Source organism: Chlorocebus sabaeus, chromosome 5 (assembly GCF_047675955.1).
Source record: "Chlorocebus sabaeus isolate Y175 chromosome 5, mChlSab1.0.hap1, whole genome shotgun sequence".
NCBI lineage: Eukaryota > Metazoa > Chordata > Mammalia > Primates > Cercopithecidae > Chlorocebus > Chlorocebus sabaeus.
In genome coordinates, this window is record NC_132908.1 from 1,582,395 (window position 1) to 1,600,264 (window position 17,870).

General features: G+C 50.2%; 1 protein-coding gene across 4 annotated transcripts in view; it reads right to left on the reverse strand.

The window, feature by feature from the left end:
- Positions 1-17,870, reverse strand: part of IFT140 (intraflagellar transport 140) — a 105,252-nt gene that overhangs the window by 78,272 nt on the left and 9,110 nt on the right. For all 4 annotated transcript variants that reach the window (XM_007981426.3, XM_007981435.3, XM_007981444.3 and 1 more), the window contains 8 exons: positions 11,331-11,452; positions 11,038-11,180; positions 8,119-8,294; positions 6,778-6,869; positions 5,733-5,839; positions 4,663-4,808; positions 2,802-3,005; positions 1,862-1,934 (listed from right to left, as the gene is read on the reverse strand). In XM_007981426.3, the coding sequence (XP_007979617.3) occupies positions 1,862-1,934; positions 2,802-3,005; positions 4,663-4,808; positions 5,733-5,839; positions 6,778-6,869; positions 8,119-8,294; positions 11,038-11,180; positions 11,331-11,452 (1,063 nt within the window). The remainder of the gene's footprint in view (positions 1-1,861; positions 1,935-2,801; positions 3,006-4,662; positions 4,809-5,732; positions 5,840-6,777; positions 6,870-8,118; positions 8,295-11,037; positions 11,181-11,330; positions 11,453-17,870) is intronic.

The following is a 17,870-nucleotide window of genomic DNA, read 5'->3' on the forward strand; positions in this document are numbered from 1 at the left end:
GCGGTGGCTCACACCTGTAATCCCAGCACTCTGGGAGGCTGAAGCAGGTGGATCACTTGAGGTCAGGAGTTTGAGACCAGCCTGGCCAACCTCGTGAAATGCTGTCTCTACTAAAAATACAAAAATTGGCCAGGTGTTGTGGTGCATGCCTGTAATCCCACCTACTTGGGAGGCTGAGGCATGAGAATTGCTTGAGCCCAGAAGGCAGAGGCTGCAGTGAGCCACCATCACACCACTGTACTCCAGCCTAGGTGACAGAGCAAGACTCTTGTCTCAAAATAAATCTACTTAGGGAGATGATAATATACACAAAACAGAAAATATCCCAGCACCTGCTGTGTTGGTCCTACTGGGGGAAATAAAAAGTTTACCTTTGCTCCTAGGGAGTCTACAGAGGAGAGGAGATGTGAAGTGTCTACAATTCGGGACAGAGTGTGAAAAATGTTATGAGAGAACTTTAGGCAACAAAGTGTTAGCGGAGAAAAGATCTGAGGGAGAGGTGGAAACTAGTGAAGGATGTGCCTGGAGAGGTGGGGATGTTCAAACAAATGAGGGGGCAACCGCCCTGGGAATGGCATGACACGAGGCCTCCTGGGTGGGCAGGCGGCTGAGGGGCAGGGTTGGTGAAGGTGATAACTGTGGAAGGCGAGGAGCTGAGGAGCACATCCTGGTGGCTGGGCCACTGCAGTGGGCTGGGAAATGTTCCCTGAAGATGTCAGGTCCTGCCCCCTGGCACCTGTGAATATTACTTTATATGGCAGAAGATGGAAAGGTCTTGGGATGGGGAGATTATACTGGGTTATTCAGGTGGGCCCTAAATATAGTCACCAGTGTCCCCGTAAGAGGGAGGGAGGCAGATTTCAGACCAGGGGCAATGTGACCACAGAGACAGAGACGGGAGGTTTGTGACCACAAGCCAAAGACTGCTGGCAGCCACCAGAAGCTGAAACAGGCTCTCCCCTGGGACTGCAGAGGAAGCGTGGCTCTGCTGACGCGGTCACTTCTGCCCAGTGAAACTGATTTGGGACCTCTGGCCTCCAGAACCACGGGAGAATACATTTCTCACATCTCTGTTGTCTGAAGCCACCAAGTTTGTGATCCTTTGCTACAGCCATTCCAGGAAACTCCCATAGATATGCTTAAGAGAGCAGGAAGAAAACAATGGCCAAGGCTGGACACAGTGGCTCACGCCTGTAATCCCAGTACTTTGGGAGGCTGAGGTGGGCAAATCACCTGAGGTCAGGAGTTCGAGACCACCCTGCCCAACATGGTGAAACCCTGTCTCTACTGAAATATAAAAATTAGCCAGGCATGGTGGCGCACGCCTGTAATCCCGGCTACTGGGGAGGCTGAGGCAGGATAATTGCTTGAGTCCAGGAGGCAGAGGTTGCAGTAAGATGAGATCATGCCACTGCACTCCAGCCTGGGCAATGATGGCCAAACTAACTGCAGAGAGCTGGAGAGACCTTGGGGACCTGGAAGGGTGTTTGAGATTAATGGAGCATCTCTGAAGAGCCACCTTGAAGTTTCAGGCAGAGGCTGGCCTTGGGTCAAGACACCACAGGTCTCACGGCTATGCATGGTCTGGAAACATTTCAGAAGATGGGAGGCAGCCACCCCCTCCCTGGAAGGAACCCCACAAAAGTATTGTGGCTGTTTATGCCCACACAGCAGGCCCCAGGATGCACTGACAACACGGGGCCAGAGCTGCAGCCCTGGCTCTGGAAATGTGGGCACAGGCACGAGGGTCTCCCCAGCCCCTATGCCAGCCCTCAACTGCACCACAGTGGCCCTCTCATTAGGCAGGGAGAAAATAAAGCCAGGTAGTGGGAGTGCCTCTGTTGGGGTGAAAAGAACCCACCTGCACTCCGCATCACAGCTCCAGAAAGTTCGAAGATCGCCACCTGCCTTCCGTTCCAGACTGCGACAGCATCCTGAAAAGAATCGTGGACATTCAAGGTAAAGGGCAGGAAAAGTGAGGTGCAGACTGCACACCCCACGGCGCACCTCCAAAGCCTCCTTCTCCTCCTCTGAACATTTCCGAACGCTGCTGCTCCATCACCCTAAGACTATGAGATCACTGGGTCCTCTGTGAACATGGGTTAAGGCTGTTTTCTGCGTTATATAAAATATCCCTGGGTTTTATTATGATTATTTTCTATATATATATATTTTTTTAAGGTTTGGGGAATGGCAAAGAAAGCATCCCTCTCTTTCCTTTATTTACTCTTTAAATTTATTTTTTAACTTAATTTTTTTTTTTTAATTTATAAGGGTAGATGGCAGGTGTATATATTTTTATTATTATTTTCCTTTTTTTGAGACAGGGTCTCACTCTGTCGCCCAGGCTGGAGTGCAGTGGCACGATCTCGGCTTATAGCAAGTTCCACCTCCTAGCTTCAAGCAATGCTCCTGCCTCAGCCTCCTGAGTAGCTGGGACCACAGGTGCCCACCACCACACCCAGCTAATTTTTGTAGTTTTATTAGAGACGGAGGAGTTTCAGCATATTGGCCAGGCTGGTCTCGAACTCCTGACCTCAAGTGATCTGCCTGCCTCAGCCTCCCAAAGTGCTGGGATTACAGGCATGAGCCACCACGCCCAGCCTATATTTTCATTACGATTTTCTTCATGAATATGATGTACATGGATATCCAGGAAGTAAGAGAATCTAGGATGGAACTGAGAGTGGCCTAACCTACCATCTGGGGCCCTTGCTGCCCTGAACTACCTGGCAATGGGGCAGTTCTTTTCTCTGTGTTGAAGACCCCTCCTCCGACCCGCGGGTCCCCTCGGCAGTCACCTTAGTGGCAAACACCCCACTGATGTGCATGTCGGTGCGCAGGCTGTGCGCTACCCCCGTGGACAGGAAGCACACATTCAGCAGGCTCGGGGAGACCTGCACGGCGGCCACTTGCTGGTGGAAGTGTGACGACATGGCCTGCTCGCTGAGTATGGCCACGGAGATGACGTTGTTCACTGCCAGCAGGTTCTTCCTGGAACCCCACTTCATTTCCAGGTTGCAAGAGAAAGAACCAGATGTGTGAAAGGAGCAGGAGAAAGATGCAGTCAGGAGAACGCTTATACACATGAGAACTCAGAAACCATTTCTAAGCACCATTGTTTTGGACTTAAAAAATGATCTCAAAAAATGTTTTTTTTTTTTTTTTGAGGCAGAGTTTCGCTCTGTCGCCCAGGCTGGAGTGCAGTGGCCGGATCTCAGCTCACTGCAAGCTCCGCCTCCCGGGTTCACGCCATTCTCCTGCCTCAGCCTCCCGAGTAGCTGGGACTACAGGCGCCCGCCACCTCGCCCGGCTAGATTTTTGTATTTTTTAGTAGAGACGGGGTTTCACCGGGTTAGCCAGGATGGTCTCGATCTCCTGACCTCGTGATCCGCCCGTCTCGGCCTCCCAAAGTGCTGGGATTACAGGCTTGAGCCACCGCGCCCGGCCAAAAAATGTTTTATAAAGGTAAAGTGTGTGCTGTGTAGAAAGACTTTAAGATACTGATGCTCGGGCCGGGAATGGTGGCTCAAGCCTGTAATCCCAGCACTTTGGGAGGCCAAGGCAGGTGGATCATGAGGTCAGGAGATCGAGACCATCCTGGCTAACATGGTAAAACCCCGTCTCTACTAAAAACACAAAAACTTAGCCGAGCGTGATGGCGGGCGCCTGTAGTCCCAGCTACTCAGGAGGCTGAGGCGGAAGAATGGCGTGAACCTGGGAGGCAGAGCTTGCAGTGAGCCGAGACTGTGCGACTGCAGTCCAGCCTGGGCAACAGAGCGAGACTCTGCCTGAAAAATAAATAAATAAATAAAAGATACTGATGCTTAAGGGTTGTGATTGGACAGGCAGCACTTCTAAGTCTGTTCTGATGGGAAAAGCGTCTTCTAGAGTTTTTCTGAGTGTGACATAGGGATGTTTATATTTTTTATAAACAGGAAGTTTATACTATGGATTAAATTATCTAGCTTTCCTCTTCTGATGTGAAATGTTGGTTTCATGATTTTATATTAAACTTCTAAATCTATCTAAAAAAAAATAAAAAGCCATGCAAAATAGGAAAGTATAAATTCCATATAGGAAAAAACCCAGACATCAGAAACTGCTATGAAAGGGCCCAGACGTTGGACTTAGCAAAGACTTCAAAGTAGCCACCAGAAACCCGCTGAAGGAACTGAAGGAAACCACGCCTAGTGAAGTGAAGGAAGGTATAATGACAGTGTCTCATCAGGTAGAGAATGGGAACAGAGAGAAATCATAAGAAAGAACCAAATGCTGAAGAGAAACTAAAATATCCTCACACAAAAACTTGTACACAAGTGTTCATAACAGCATTATTCAAATATCCATCAACTGATGAATGGAGAAAGAACACGTGGTCTGTCCACAGCAGAGAATGTAGTTCAGCCATGAAAAGGAGCAAAGTATTGACACAGGTTACAATCTGGAGGGGCTACCACGCCCGGATAATGTTTTGTATTTTTCAGTGATGACGGGGTTTCACCGTGTTAGCCAGGATGGTCTCGATCTCCTGACCTCATCATCCACCCGCCTCGGCCTCCCAAAGTGCTGGGATTACAGGTGTGAGCCACCGCACCCAGCCACGGCCTCCACTTTCATGCAGCAGAAAATGAGTGCACCAAACACCCTTGTAGGCTGTACCTGGATTTGCGTGATGTTTCCTTGGAGCTCGGTAGGGGTCTGAAGGGCCCACCTGTCCTTGCCCTCTGCCCCGGGGCTGCCCAGGAAGCCTGGTACTTTTCTCCACATGGCTACTCGCCCTCTGTCGGTACCAGCGGCCAGAAGACCTACAGGTAGAAACAAACTGCATGTGAACAGAGTTAAAAAAGGGAACTAAAACAGCAACAAGCTCTGTTCTCTGACCCCCTTCTTCAAAGCATCAGTCCTCGCCCAGCCCAGTGCCTCTTCACCTCATCCCTGGCTGCGTCTTTCTGTCTAGGTCCTTGCCACCCTGACCTCACAGTGCTGGTGCGGGGGTGGTGGGGAACTCTGCCCTCCCAGCTTTCCTAGGGGCCAGTCGGCCTGGCTTGGGTCTGCCCTGTGCTCAGCACTCAGCAGGCACTAGAGACACAGCTCTGGCTCACCTCCTAGTCTCCTGTGCTCTGGATGTGCATATGCACACATACACACATGTGCATGCACACACACACTTGCACACGCACTTCCTGCACTGTCTTTCCTGTGACATTTCAGGAGAGAACAGAGATAAGTGAGCATGGAACCGGTGTCCCATGCTTCTTTTTAGACGGGGTCATGCTCTGTCACCCAGACTGGAGTGCACTGGCACTATCTTAGCTCTCTGCAGCCTCAACCTCCCAGGTTCAAGCAATCCTCCCACCTCAGCCTCCTGAGTAGATGGGACCACCACTGTACACCACCACAGCTGGCTAATTTTTGTATTTTTTGTGGAGACAGGGGTCTCACTATTGTAGCTCAGGCTGGTCTCGAACTCCTGGGCTCAAGTGATCCTCCCTCCTTAGCTTCCCAAAGTGCTGGGATGCAGGTTGTCATGCTTCTGATCAAACCCCTTGGCCTTCGTGTGGGACCACAAAGCTCTGCTGTTGCTTGCTTGCCCGACTATTTGAATGGCTGTGAGTTATCGAGTTACCATTGTTTAAGTAGCCTCCACATATCACTAGAATTATTTTGCAGCCCAAGCACAATGCTTGTGGTTGGTTCTGTTTCTCTTGTGCCAGGTCAGGAAACCTCACCTTTGACTTGACAGTAACAAACACAGTTTATATTCTCTCCTTTCTCAAAGCCAAACTTCTCATCTGGACTCAGTATATAATTCTCTCCTCGTTCTATATCCCAGAATCTACAACAGAAGAGAGTAAGCCCCATGGAGGGCCTGTGTTAGTGGCGTTTCCCTCTGAAGGGTTTTTGAACCTGTGGAGCAAAATTAAAAGTCAGGAAACAGACAGAGTTCATCAGACTCCTGATATGAAAACGAACACTATTGTTACACTTAGGACATTTTATGTCCTGTTTATAATCAAAGAAAGCAGTTGTCGATAGAAGATGTTTGTACATGGCAGGAGGTCACCACGAGACACAGGAACTGCAACCCCACGCAGAGCACGAGATGGCCCCGGAGAGCACACGGAGCTAACACAGCAGGCAGCAGAGAGACCAGAACGACCGATTCTAGTTATGCCACACTCCGAAAAACCAGGCAAAGACACGGGCAGACACGAGGGCAGGGCCACCTGGAGGCAAGGGGACCCCCAAGTGAGCACAGTGGAGTGGGCAGGGACTCCTGGGGTCCCTCAATGCTTAGCTCCTCAGTCTGGGAGCTGGTGAATGGGTACGTCCAGTGTGTGAACAGTCAGCATCATATGTGCAATTTTTTTTTTTTTTTTTTGAGACGGAGTCTCACTCTGTCTCCCGGGCTGGAGTGCAGTGGTGCGATCTCAGCTCACTGCAAGCTCCGCTTCCCGGGTTTACACCATTCTCCTGCCTCAGCCTCACGAGTAGCTGGGACTACAGGCGCCTGCCACCATGCCTGGTTAATTTTTCATATTTTTTAGTAGAGACGGGGTTTCACCGTGTTAGCCAGGATGGTCTTGAGCTCCTGACCTCGTGATCTGCCCACCTCAGCCTCCCAAAGCGCTGGGATTACAGGCGTGAGCCATCACGCCCGGTCCCATATGTGCATTTTACAGTATATATGCTATATTCCAACACAAAGCCGACTTAGAAGAGCCTGTTCCTCAGGAACTCTCAAAAAGGGGCACTGGAGAGGCAGACTCTCACCTGAGGGAAGTCTCCCCAACGGCCATCACGAGAAGGCTGCCTTCAATCAAAGCGATGTCTGCGCGGCGGCCGGTTTTCCCACTCAGCTTGACCTATGTAAGGAAACAGCCAAGCAGAGGCACTGTGCTTGCCGAGACGGCCTGCCTGGCTTCAGGAGCCTGGAGTCTCTGGTCCACAGTGACTCCATGGAGACTCACCAAGCGGGGCAAATGCGGGGACTAATGATGGAGACTCTGCAAGGTGGCTTTGGGTTTTGAGATGTATGGGCCGAAGCAAACCACTACTCTCACACATTAAATAACGGCTACTGAGTGCATGGCGTGGGCGGGTGGCCATCGGTGGACACGCTCTGGAGTGATCATGAGGTTGAGCTGGTGCTCCCTGTTCATCCAACCACACGCTCTGGGCAGGCCTATCACCCCTGTTGTATAGAGAACAAACCTGGCCAGGGCCCACCAGCCAGTGAGGAGCTGAGCAGCGTATTTAAAGCCAGGCCCATGGACTGAACTGCATGCCTCAAGCTCGTATGTGGGAGCCCAACCCCCAGTGCAACTGTATTTGCCTTCAGGAGGTACTTAAGGTTAATGAGACCATGAGGTGGGTGAGCCCTGGCCTGACAGGGCTGTGGCCGTGGAAGGAGACACCAGAGCTGGTGTTCACTCTCCCTGCCCGCCCTGTGAGGACACTGGGAAGAGGCCCCTGCAGGCTGCTTGGCGGGTGTCATCACAGCCTCCAGAACTATAACAAATGTCTGTTGTCGCGGCACGCAGACTGTGGTAGGTTGTTACGGTGGCCCAAGCTGGCCCCTGTGACAAGGTCCCCGTGACCAGTGCCTGTGTCCTCATCTGCCCTTACAGGGTGTGTAAAGGACCGAACGAATGCTGACTGAGGAAAAGTCAGCTCTGTCATCAGCAAGAGCGTCTTTAGGGAAAGTTCAGTGGCCTCCAAGGAGCAAGGATTCCTGTGAAATAAATCAGCAGGGAGATGGGGATACGGTCGCCTGCCTGCTGAGTTCTGCAGGTGGAACGAGAGGCTGTGTGACTCTCTTACTTGCACCCCAGGTCATGAGGGGTGCAGCTTGCGGGTGGACCCAGGCTGTCTCCCATCAGGCCCCACATCCACCCAGAGAAGCAGGAAAATCTCCATCTCTTTTGTTTCCTTCACCTATCAACTGAATGTGGTATGATAAATAATGACACTGCTAGCTACGTTAGCCGCCCTACCACAGATGATAGGCTTTTATTCAGTCTTGCTATCCAGAAGAGAAAGGACCGTCAACGAGGCCAGAGAGAAACTGGCCCAAGCTCCCCAGTGTGAGCCCCCAAGCCCACTCCCACTCACCTTCATCACTTCTTCTGCTTCGCCCTCAGGAGGCACTGTGTACAGGGACAGTCGGAGGTTCTCCGTGACTACCACCAGTGCCTCCCTCTTCTCCATGTAGAACAGCATCTGAATCGCACTGTCTGCGGACACCACCTGAGTGGTCTTGCCCTTCTCATCCACGTAGTGCACTGTCCCTGGGGGCAAACATGGGGTCACTACACGAGGAGGCCCTGGTTTATCCGCTTCCATGACCCTCACTGGCAGCCATTTCTATCAACATAAGGACATTTTCAAAACAAAGCATCTTCAGTATAAGAACTTAAAAATGGGCCAGGCACAGTGGCTCATGCCTGCAATCCCAGCACTTTGGGAGGCCGAGGCTGGTAGATCACCCGAGGTCAGGATTTCAAGACCAGCCTGGCCAATGTAGTGAAATCCTGTCTGTACTAAAAATACAAAAACTAGCTAGGCAGATGTAGTGGCGTGTGCCTGTAATCCCAGCTACACAGGAGACCTAGGCACGGGTATCACTTGAATCCTGGAGGTGGAGGTTGCAGTGAGCCGAGGTCACGCCACGGCACTCCAGCCTGGGTGACAGAGTGAGACTCTATCTCAAAAAAAAAAAAAAAAAAGAACTTAAAAATGAAGCATGTGACCTGACCTTACAGGTTGCAACCTCCATTTCATGGGGTTCAGCTCGGCCTCAAGCTGTCTCTATTGATCCCTTCTCTGCCCGTCTTGGTGGGTTTCACGTCCACACTGCTGACCCTGCAGATCTGGCAGCCTCGGAGCTCTGTGTCCATCTCATACCCTCCACACGCTGAGGCCCTAAATGACAAGCTCTCTCTGTGGCCACCGCTCCTTGGCCCTTCTGCCCCAGGTGTCGTTGCTGTGCCATCTGCCTCCTGCCAGGCTCTCTCTGGACCTCCCTCTGTCAACCTCCACAAGCTGCTCCTGGTCTAAGCTACAAGACTCGACTGTACCCAGCCTGGAACTCCCTCCTCCTGCCCTGCCTGAGCCTGCTCCAGCGCTGGCCAGCCACTCTGTCTGAAGGCCCTGTGTGAGCCTGGGGACTCGGGCTCACTTTTGCTGCTCTGCAGGAGACTCCTCTGGGCACCTTCTCACCTGCCCCTCCCTTCTCACTTTTCCCCACGGACAACGAGTTCTTATTTTTATTATTAATTCTTTTTTCAAGAGACAGGTTCTCACTGTGTGAGCCAGGCTGGAGTAAAGTGACATGATCAGAGCCCACTGCAGCCTCAACCTCCTGGGCTCAAGTGATCCTCCCAACGAGGCCTCCCAAGTGACTGAGGCCACAGGTATGCACCACCACACCCAGCACAAGTTCTCATCCAACTGAAGAGTTCAAGTTTATCTAGAGGTGAATTGCGACACCAACTAGTATTTAATAAGTGCACTGTACGTGGCAGGCTCAGTTCTAAGCATCTTTACCTACCCAGGTGATAACTGGGTAGACACCGGTATTATCCCCATTTTCCACAAAAGGACATGAGGCACAGTGATGAACTCACCCCCAAAGCCTACAGCTCCTGGACAACGGGCAGAAATTCGCAGCCCACATGCTGCCAGAGCTGGGCTCCTCCCTGGCACATACCCCCTCCTCCAGGTGACCAGCGCTTCTTCCTTGTGGGCCTCATCCCTACACCCCCTTCTCATTAGCCTTCCGGGGGGGCCCTATCCTGGCACACCCTCTCCTTGCCATCTCATGGTGCTGTGCCCACTCGGATGTCCCCACTGGGATCTTCTCAAAGTCCCCCCTCCATTAGCTCTATCTCTTCACCTTCTAAAATGAAAGATTTCCCTTATTTAAAAATTACAAAAACCACACAGCCCCATCTGTTCTCATCTGTTCTCTTCTTCCTGTCAAGATGTGGTTGCTTGCTGAAACCGACAGCAAAAGCCTCCTTTTTCCCGAGACCCGGCCACCTCTGTGTGGCTCTCATCTCCTCAGCCGCGCCAACAACAGACACACCTGGGCCAGCATCACATGGTTATATGAGATGCACTTTTTCTTTTTAACTTCATATTGCATTTATTCCGGCCTTGGCTAGACAGCCTGTCCCCCTCGTACAGTAAGGAAGAGCAGGCTGAACACCAGACACACGGTGCCCAGTGCTGACCTCCCCATGAAGGCTGGCCAAGGGCTGTAGGCTGGAGTGAAACCCCTGTCCTGCTCACACCTCATTCCTACACCCTAGCCAAGTACCTGGCATACAATAGGTGCTTGATAATTACACAGACTGAACACCAGGGGTGCCACCAAAGAATCTTTCCAAAACTGTCCCTGATGCCATGCAGTCAGCCTGTAACTGCTGATTAAAAGCCTCCTCATGAAAAGCCTTCAAACACAAGCAAAGCTCAACTTATCGATAAGAACAAAGTGAGGGCAACATTTCAACACTGGACGGATGGCTGAGAGAGCGGCTGTGATTCCGCCCAGCACATGTCATCCTTCTGTGCAGCCTGCAGCTATGACCGTTACTGTTCTATGCAGAAACACCGTCTGGACTGGGCGCGGTGGCTCAAGCCTGTAATCCCAGCACTTTGGGAGGCCGAGACGGGCGGATCACGAGGTCAGGAGATCAAGACCATCCTGGCTAACCCGATGAAACCCCGTCTCTACTAAAAAAAAATGCAAAAATCTAGCCGGGCGTGGTGGCGGCGCCTGTAGTCCCAGCTACTCGGGAGGCTGAGGCAGGAGAATGGCGTGAACCCAGGAGGCGGAGCTTGCAGTGAGCTGAGATCCGGCCACTGCACTCCAGCCTGGGCGACAGAGCGAGACTCCGTCTCAAAAAAAAAAAAAAAAAAAAAAAAAAAAAAAAAAAAAAAAAAGAAACACCGTCTGTGAGTTTAAAATCCCTATCAGATACCCCTAAAACACTAGGACCCCTGAGAATCACAACCAAAGTTCCTCACCATCCATCAGACTGACAAAGAATGACAGCCCCTCCTGAGACCCCATCTTCAGCAAACTTCCAGAGCTGCTCTTCTTCCAGTTAAACATGTCCAGCGCTTTCTCATCACCACTCACAGCTGCCTTCGCCAACTGAACCAGGTCACTGAAAGCAAACATGACACGAAGTCAAGATTCTTCCACCTCTCCTACAGCGACTCAGGGCTGGGGTCCTTCCTGGGTCAGGAGCAGCCCGCTTCCCGCTTCCCCCTGATGTAAACACACGCACGGGTCACGGTGCAAGCCCCACACTTACTCGCCAGGAGGGGGGAGCCGGAAGATGCAGTGCGTGAGGGGTTTCCCATACTCGTGTTTCAGCAGGGGCGTCCCTTGCACTCGGCCCCTTTGGTCCAACCTCCACAAGAGCAAGACACCAAGCTGGAAAGAGCCAACACCACGTGGTAGGACAGGTGTCCCGACAGAATGACTGGTGGGAGGCAAATGTTAAACTGTGCAACAGGATGCATATTTCTTTTTAAAAAAATTACAAAACTACTGTGTATAGACCATAAAAATTTCAAACTATTCAAGTCTTTAAACAAAGAACTGGAAACTCCTATAGAGTGTCTCCACATCTTCATGCCTAGAGATAGCAACTGCTATATATTCAAGTTTTTAAAATAAACTTTTTTTTTTTTTGAGACTGAGTCTCACTTTGTCACCCAGGCTGGAGTGCAGTGGTGCGGTCTTAGCTCATTGCAACCTCCGCCTCCTGGGTTCAAGGAATTCTCCTGCCTCAGGCTCCTGAGTAGCTGGGACTAAAGGTGCCCACCGCCACACTTGGCTAATTTTTGTATTTTTTTGTAGAGACAGGGTATCACCATGTTGGCCAGGCTGGGACACCATGTGACATCTGGCCGCCATGTCTCCTCGGGCTCCTCTGGGCTATGACAGCATCTTAGGCTCTTTGTCTTAAGGCACTGGACAGTTTGAGACCTGCTGGCCTGGTATATCATGGGATGCCCCTCCACTGGGATTGTTGATAGTTTCCTCATAGTTGACTGGGGTGGAGGGCTTGGGGAGGAGGAGCACAAAGCTGAGGCGCCTTCTCTGCATGCTGTATCCCCATGACTTGTCACTGCCAGCATTGACCTTGACCACCTGGTGGAGGTTGTACTTGTGGGGTCTCTGAACTGTGAAGCAGCTCTTCCCTGGCTCCCCCTCCATCCTGTACCGTTCAGTCACTCTCTGCAGCCCACACTTGAGGGCTGGGAGTTACACTCTACCCTCGGGGTGTAGCATCCATGTAAACCACCTGGGCTTCTTCAGCACGGGAGATTTGCCTCTTCACCACCATTAACTCATTCATTCAATCCTGTGTTGCATCAGGGTGGACACATGGGTATTTATTTCCCACGCTGGGTTACCATCCAAGGCTGCCTCGTATATGCTGCTGCTCACAACGTGCCAGCTTTAAGCTCTCTAGTTGGCCTCTGTGTCACTTTGATGTGCCCCCATCACATGGGTTTGGTGAGCACTTCCTTTCTGGTGCCCTAAGATTACCTAGGCTCATTTTTCAATTTTTTTTTTCTTTTTTGAGACAGGGTCTCACTCTGTCACCCTGGCTGAAACGGAGTGGTGCAGTCACTCCATCCTGAAACCCTCCGCTTCCAGGGTTCCAGTGAGCGCCTCCCACCTCAGCCTCCCAAGTAGCTGGGAATAGAGATGCTCACCACCACAGCCAGCTAATTTTTGTATTTTCTGAACAGATGGGGTCTCACTATGTTGCCCAGGCTGGTACCAAACTCCAGGGCTCAAGCAATTTTCCCACCTCTGCCTTCCAAAGTGCTAGGATTACAGGTGTGAGCCACAGCGCCTGGCCTAGGCTCATTTTTCTGTTCCATTCCTGGAATCAGCCATTTCTCCAAGGAGCTGTGGTTGTTTACTGGAGAATGTGGTCAGAAGCAAAGTCCTTGTGCTGTGTACACTGCACACTCAATTTAAAATCATCACAGTCGCAAATGCGCGGCACAGACAAGTGCGAGTGAAGTTCTGGGAATGGGAAGACGGCGCCATGGGGACAGCTGGCGGGGCCTCCCGTCACTGGGGGATGCAGTTAGGTGGTGCCCAAGGGCAGCATCTCAATCTGAGTCCATGTGCATGGCTCTTCTGCTCTGATGCCAAGGACTCCCCAGGAGACGCTTCCTGGCCCAAAACTGGGGGACACTTTAGCCCACAATACACTCTTCTTCCCACCACCCTTTCAGGCAGCACTGACTCCAATGTCCCCAAATGCAGGATAACATGGTTTTTATTGTACACAGGAAGAGGATTTTCACATAATGTCAGATTTAAAGAAAACTTACAGACTGGGCTCGGTGGCTCATGCCTGTCATCCCAATACTTTGGGAGGCCAAGGCCAGCAGATCATGAGGTTAGGATTTCAAGACCAGCCTAGCCAGCATGGTGAAACCTCATCCCTACTAAAAACACAAAATTAGCCGGGCATGTTGGTGCGCACCTGTAGTCCCAGCTACTTGGGAGGCTGAGGCAGGAGAATCACTTGAACCCGGGAGGAGGAGGTTGCAGCGAGCTGATATTGCACCACTGCACTCCAGCTTGGGCGACAGAGCGAGACTCCGTCTCAGGAAAAAAAAAGGAAACTTACACAAGAAACCTCTAAGAAAGGTTTTGCAAGATCTAAAATAGCATGTTGCATATAAGTACACGTCATAGAAACAGTGTATATTATATGATTCTTCACTAACAGCTTGAGGAAGACAAGAATAAAAACACGATTGGTAGGGCAGGCACAATGGCTCATGCCTGTAATCCCAGAACTTTCGGACACCCAGGCGAGCAGATCACTTGAGGTCAGGAGTCTGAGGCCAGCCTGGCCAACATGGCGAAATCCTGTCTCTACTAAAAATTCAAATATTAGCCGGGCGTGATGGCACACGCCTGTAATCCCAGCTACTTGGGAGGCTGAGGCACAAGAATCGCCTGAACCCAAGAGGCAGAGTTTGCAGTGAGCTGAGATCCCACCATTGCACTCCAGCCTGGGTGACGGTGCTTAAACAAACAAACAAACAAAAAACCCACTATTGGTGTTTTTGTGTTTAGTAAATTTTTTAAAAATATTTTTAAAATAATGCTTGCATATTGAGAAAAAGCCCCACCTAACAATAGAAATGAAAATGAATGATCCCCCATCCCCCTCCCAGCCTCCTCCCTGGAGCTGAGGACTGCAGTGGCTCCCGTGTCTGCAAAGCATTTTATGTACACCACATCCTCAGGGGCATTCATTCCTGTGCCCTTCACGTGTCATCGGCCAGTTTTTTGTTTTGTTTTTTTTGCACAAGTGACTTTAGAGATCTTTATTAGCACACACAAGCTTCTAGCTGACCACTTAGCCAGCATTCTGAACCTCATCAGACAGGCTGATGTCCATGTTTCCAGGCTGCTGCTCTGGGGGAAGAGGTTGTTAGACGCAAATGTTTAGAGCGCCTGCACCCAAAAGCAGAGATCTCTGCTCAGGTAGATGAAAGTAAACCCTCCTTCTGAGAGAGGGACGGGTGTCTACTATCAAGAGCTCAACTTCCACCAACTCAGGGGAAGGGAAGTCACAGGACACAATGAATCAAATATTCCTGATCCTTAGGTTTCTGCCAAACGACCCTGGAATATGAGCATGAAGTACAAGACGTAGAACTGAGCCCGAGGCACCTCCACCTCCTCGGCTGCACCCTCTGCTCCTCACCCCTGACTCTAGCATTGAGCTGCCCCGGGGTCCAGGCTTGGGTCTTCTCCGCCTTCATTTTTTGTACCTCTCACCACTCTTGAGGGGCGTCTCTCCACCATCTGTGAATTCTACGTTATTTCACACAGTACAATTTTATACAGTCAGACCCTAAAGAAAAGCTACCCCAAAGGTGAGAAACCAGCTTCTTCTTGTGAAGAGCCAGAGTTAAGTAGACTAAGGGACTAACGGGAAAGTGACGTGCATGGATGAGCGTCTTCGGGGCGCATCATGGTAACAAAGCATGAGTTAGGGGTGCTGGTTCTCCAGCGGCACGTCACTGGCAAGAAGCTTTGCTAAACGCTGGCTGGCCCCACATCAGGGTGTGAATCAGGTGAGGGTTTACTTGACCCTCAGACTTGGCTTCGCAGGAGCTCCTGAGAAGGCATGAGTGGCCTGGCCCCTCTAACATGCTCTCCTCTTCTCTACTGATGGGACTTCTGAGGACGCTTGGTGGGATATCCCTTTCTAGGGATCGCCTGCCTCCCTGGTTACTGCTCATTGGTGCACTGTGGCACTTGGCCCGAGCTGGACTTTGGGGCCCCTCCCTGAGCCTGGACTTGGGACAGGGAGCAGGAGCAGGCCGTCCTAACCTGGCCATGTTCTCCTGGGAGACTGTGGGATACCCCAGTGGCCTCAGGTTAAGTGCACTTCTAACTTCAGCTGGTCTGGGCTGATTCCACTGGTAACCACAACAGGGTCCCTGATGGAAGAGCGGAGGGGAAGCCCCTTGTATCAAGTCTGGGGAAGAGATGTCTCTGCGGTGTGGAGTTCCGAGTGTTGTTCCCTCGTTATTACTTCTCTTCCTGCTTGAACTCATTATTAAATTAATCCCAGCACAATCTTAGATTTTCTTAGAAGGATTAGGCATTTCAGCTCTTAAATATTCTGACTCACAAGACTTGATCAACTGATACCTGGGTTTCATTTTATGCCTGGATGATCTATTTTGCTAGCTGTTTCTATCTCTTTTTTTTTTTTTTACAAGAGATGGGGTCTTGCTATGTTGCTCAGGCTAGACTCAAACTCCTGGGCTCAAGTGATCCTCTTGGCTTGGCCTCCCAGGTAGCTGGGACTACAGGTGCAAATTACCATGCCTGGCTTAGTTGTTTAATACAGTCAAGCTGAGAATTACAAAAGTCAATGATCCTGAGTTATTTTATACTAATGTGGGATTGGCAGACGATTCCACTGCAGGAAGTAGGAAAGATCACCAAGGAAGTAGAAATCTGGGGACAGGCCAATGTCATTAGGTGGGAATTGAACAGAAAAATGGGAGAAAAGTCATCCAGAAAAAGGGAACAACCTGATAGAAAAATCGGCAAATAATATGACCAGAAGTAGAAACACAAATGGTTCCTATAAATGATATTCATCCTTGATAGCAAGAGAAACATAAATGAGAATTCTAAGAAACACTTAGACCCACCAGGGAACTGTTCTGGATGAAAACACTCCGAGATACTACTTTTCTAAGCAGTTCTGCTACTCAGACGCAACTTTCTAGGGAGAGGCTGGTGTGCACTATGAGCTGGTCCACACCCCGAGGACAGTGGTTTGGGCATCTGCTAAGCCACAGGGCATGCCCTGGACCCATCTGCACCCGCTTCTCGGTGCTTTTCTAAATGTATACATGTGCGAAATGGCAAAAGCACCCGGTTACTCACTGCACCATCGTCCACCCCCTTTTCGGTGCTTTTCTAAATGTACACATGTGCGAAATGGCAAAAGCAAAAGGTTACTCACTGCTCCATTGTCTAATTAGCAAAGATTGAAAACCACCGAAATGTTAATCAATAGGGGCTGGTTCAATAAATTATAACATTCATCTAATGAAGAACCGGCTTAAAGAAAACAAGGAAGTTCACTATTTACCCATATGGAAGAATCACCAGGATATGCCGTAAAATGAAAAAAGCAAGAAACATGACAGTGTGCACAGGACGCCACCACTTATGTGAAAAAGAATGAGAAAATCAGAAGATAATGTCCTCTATGCGATATTTCTGCCAAAAATGTTTGAAATGAAAGTATTATGAGGAGACAAACACAGCCAACTTGAGTGACAGTCTATAAAACAACCAGTCTACATCCTCAAAACGTCAATTTCACGAAAGACCAAAAAAAAAAAAGAAAGGGAGGAAAAAAGGAAGGAATGCAGGCAGACTAACCAATCCACTGCCCAGGGAATTGTTCTTGATTTAAAAAAACTAGCCAGATGTTGTAGCTCACGCCTGTAATCCCAGCACTTTGGGAGACCGAGGCAGGCAGATCTCTTGACGTCAGGAGCTTGAGACCAGCCTGACCCACATGGTGAAACCCCGTCTCTACTAAACATACCAAAAATTAGCTGGGTGTGGTGGTGCACGCCTGTAATCCTAGCTACTGAGAAGGCTGAGGCGGGATAATCGCTTGAACCCAGGAGGTAGAAGTTGCAGTGAGCTGAGAATGTGCCACTGCATTCTAGCCTGGGCAACAGAGCAAGACTCCGTCACAAAAAAAAAAAAAAAAAAAAAAGAGAGACTAGAGAGAAATAGTGAAATACAATGTATGAGCCTTTACTGGATCCTGCTCTAAAGGACATTCCTCGGACAGCTGGAAAAATGTGAACATAAACTGCATCTTGGATGTCAGCACTGTCACTGTTCCATTTCCTGGACGGTGAGAACTCTACTGTGACTGGGTAGGGAATGCCCTAGGCCTTAGAGAGTGACGTCTAAATATGCAGGGCTGAAGCATCGTATCTGTGATAAACTCACAAATACTCAGGAAAAATACCCGTGTAGCAAGAGGGAAGGCAGACCTGGCAGTGGGAATGGCTGGCGAATCGACACAGAGGGTGGATGCATGTCCTTGCACTGTTCTTTCAATTCCTCCCATAATGTAGAAACTCCAAAATCTCAAGTGAGAGAAAGAATGCATTTGTGTGTGCCTGAAGAAGCAGGAGAGGCGGTAAGAAGCCGTGTGTGCTGGAAGGCAGCAGCCAGGGGACTGAGGAGACAGAACATGGCTCAGTCTTCACTCTGGATGCCTGTTACCCTTTTTGAATCTTGGAAC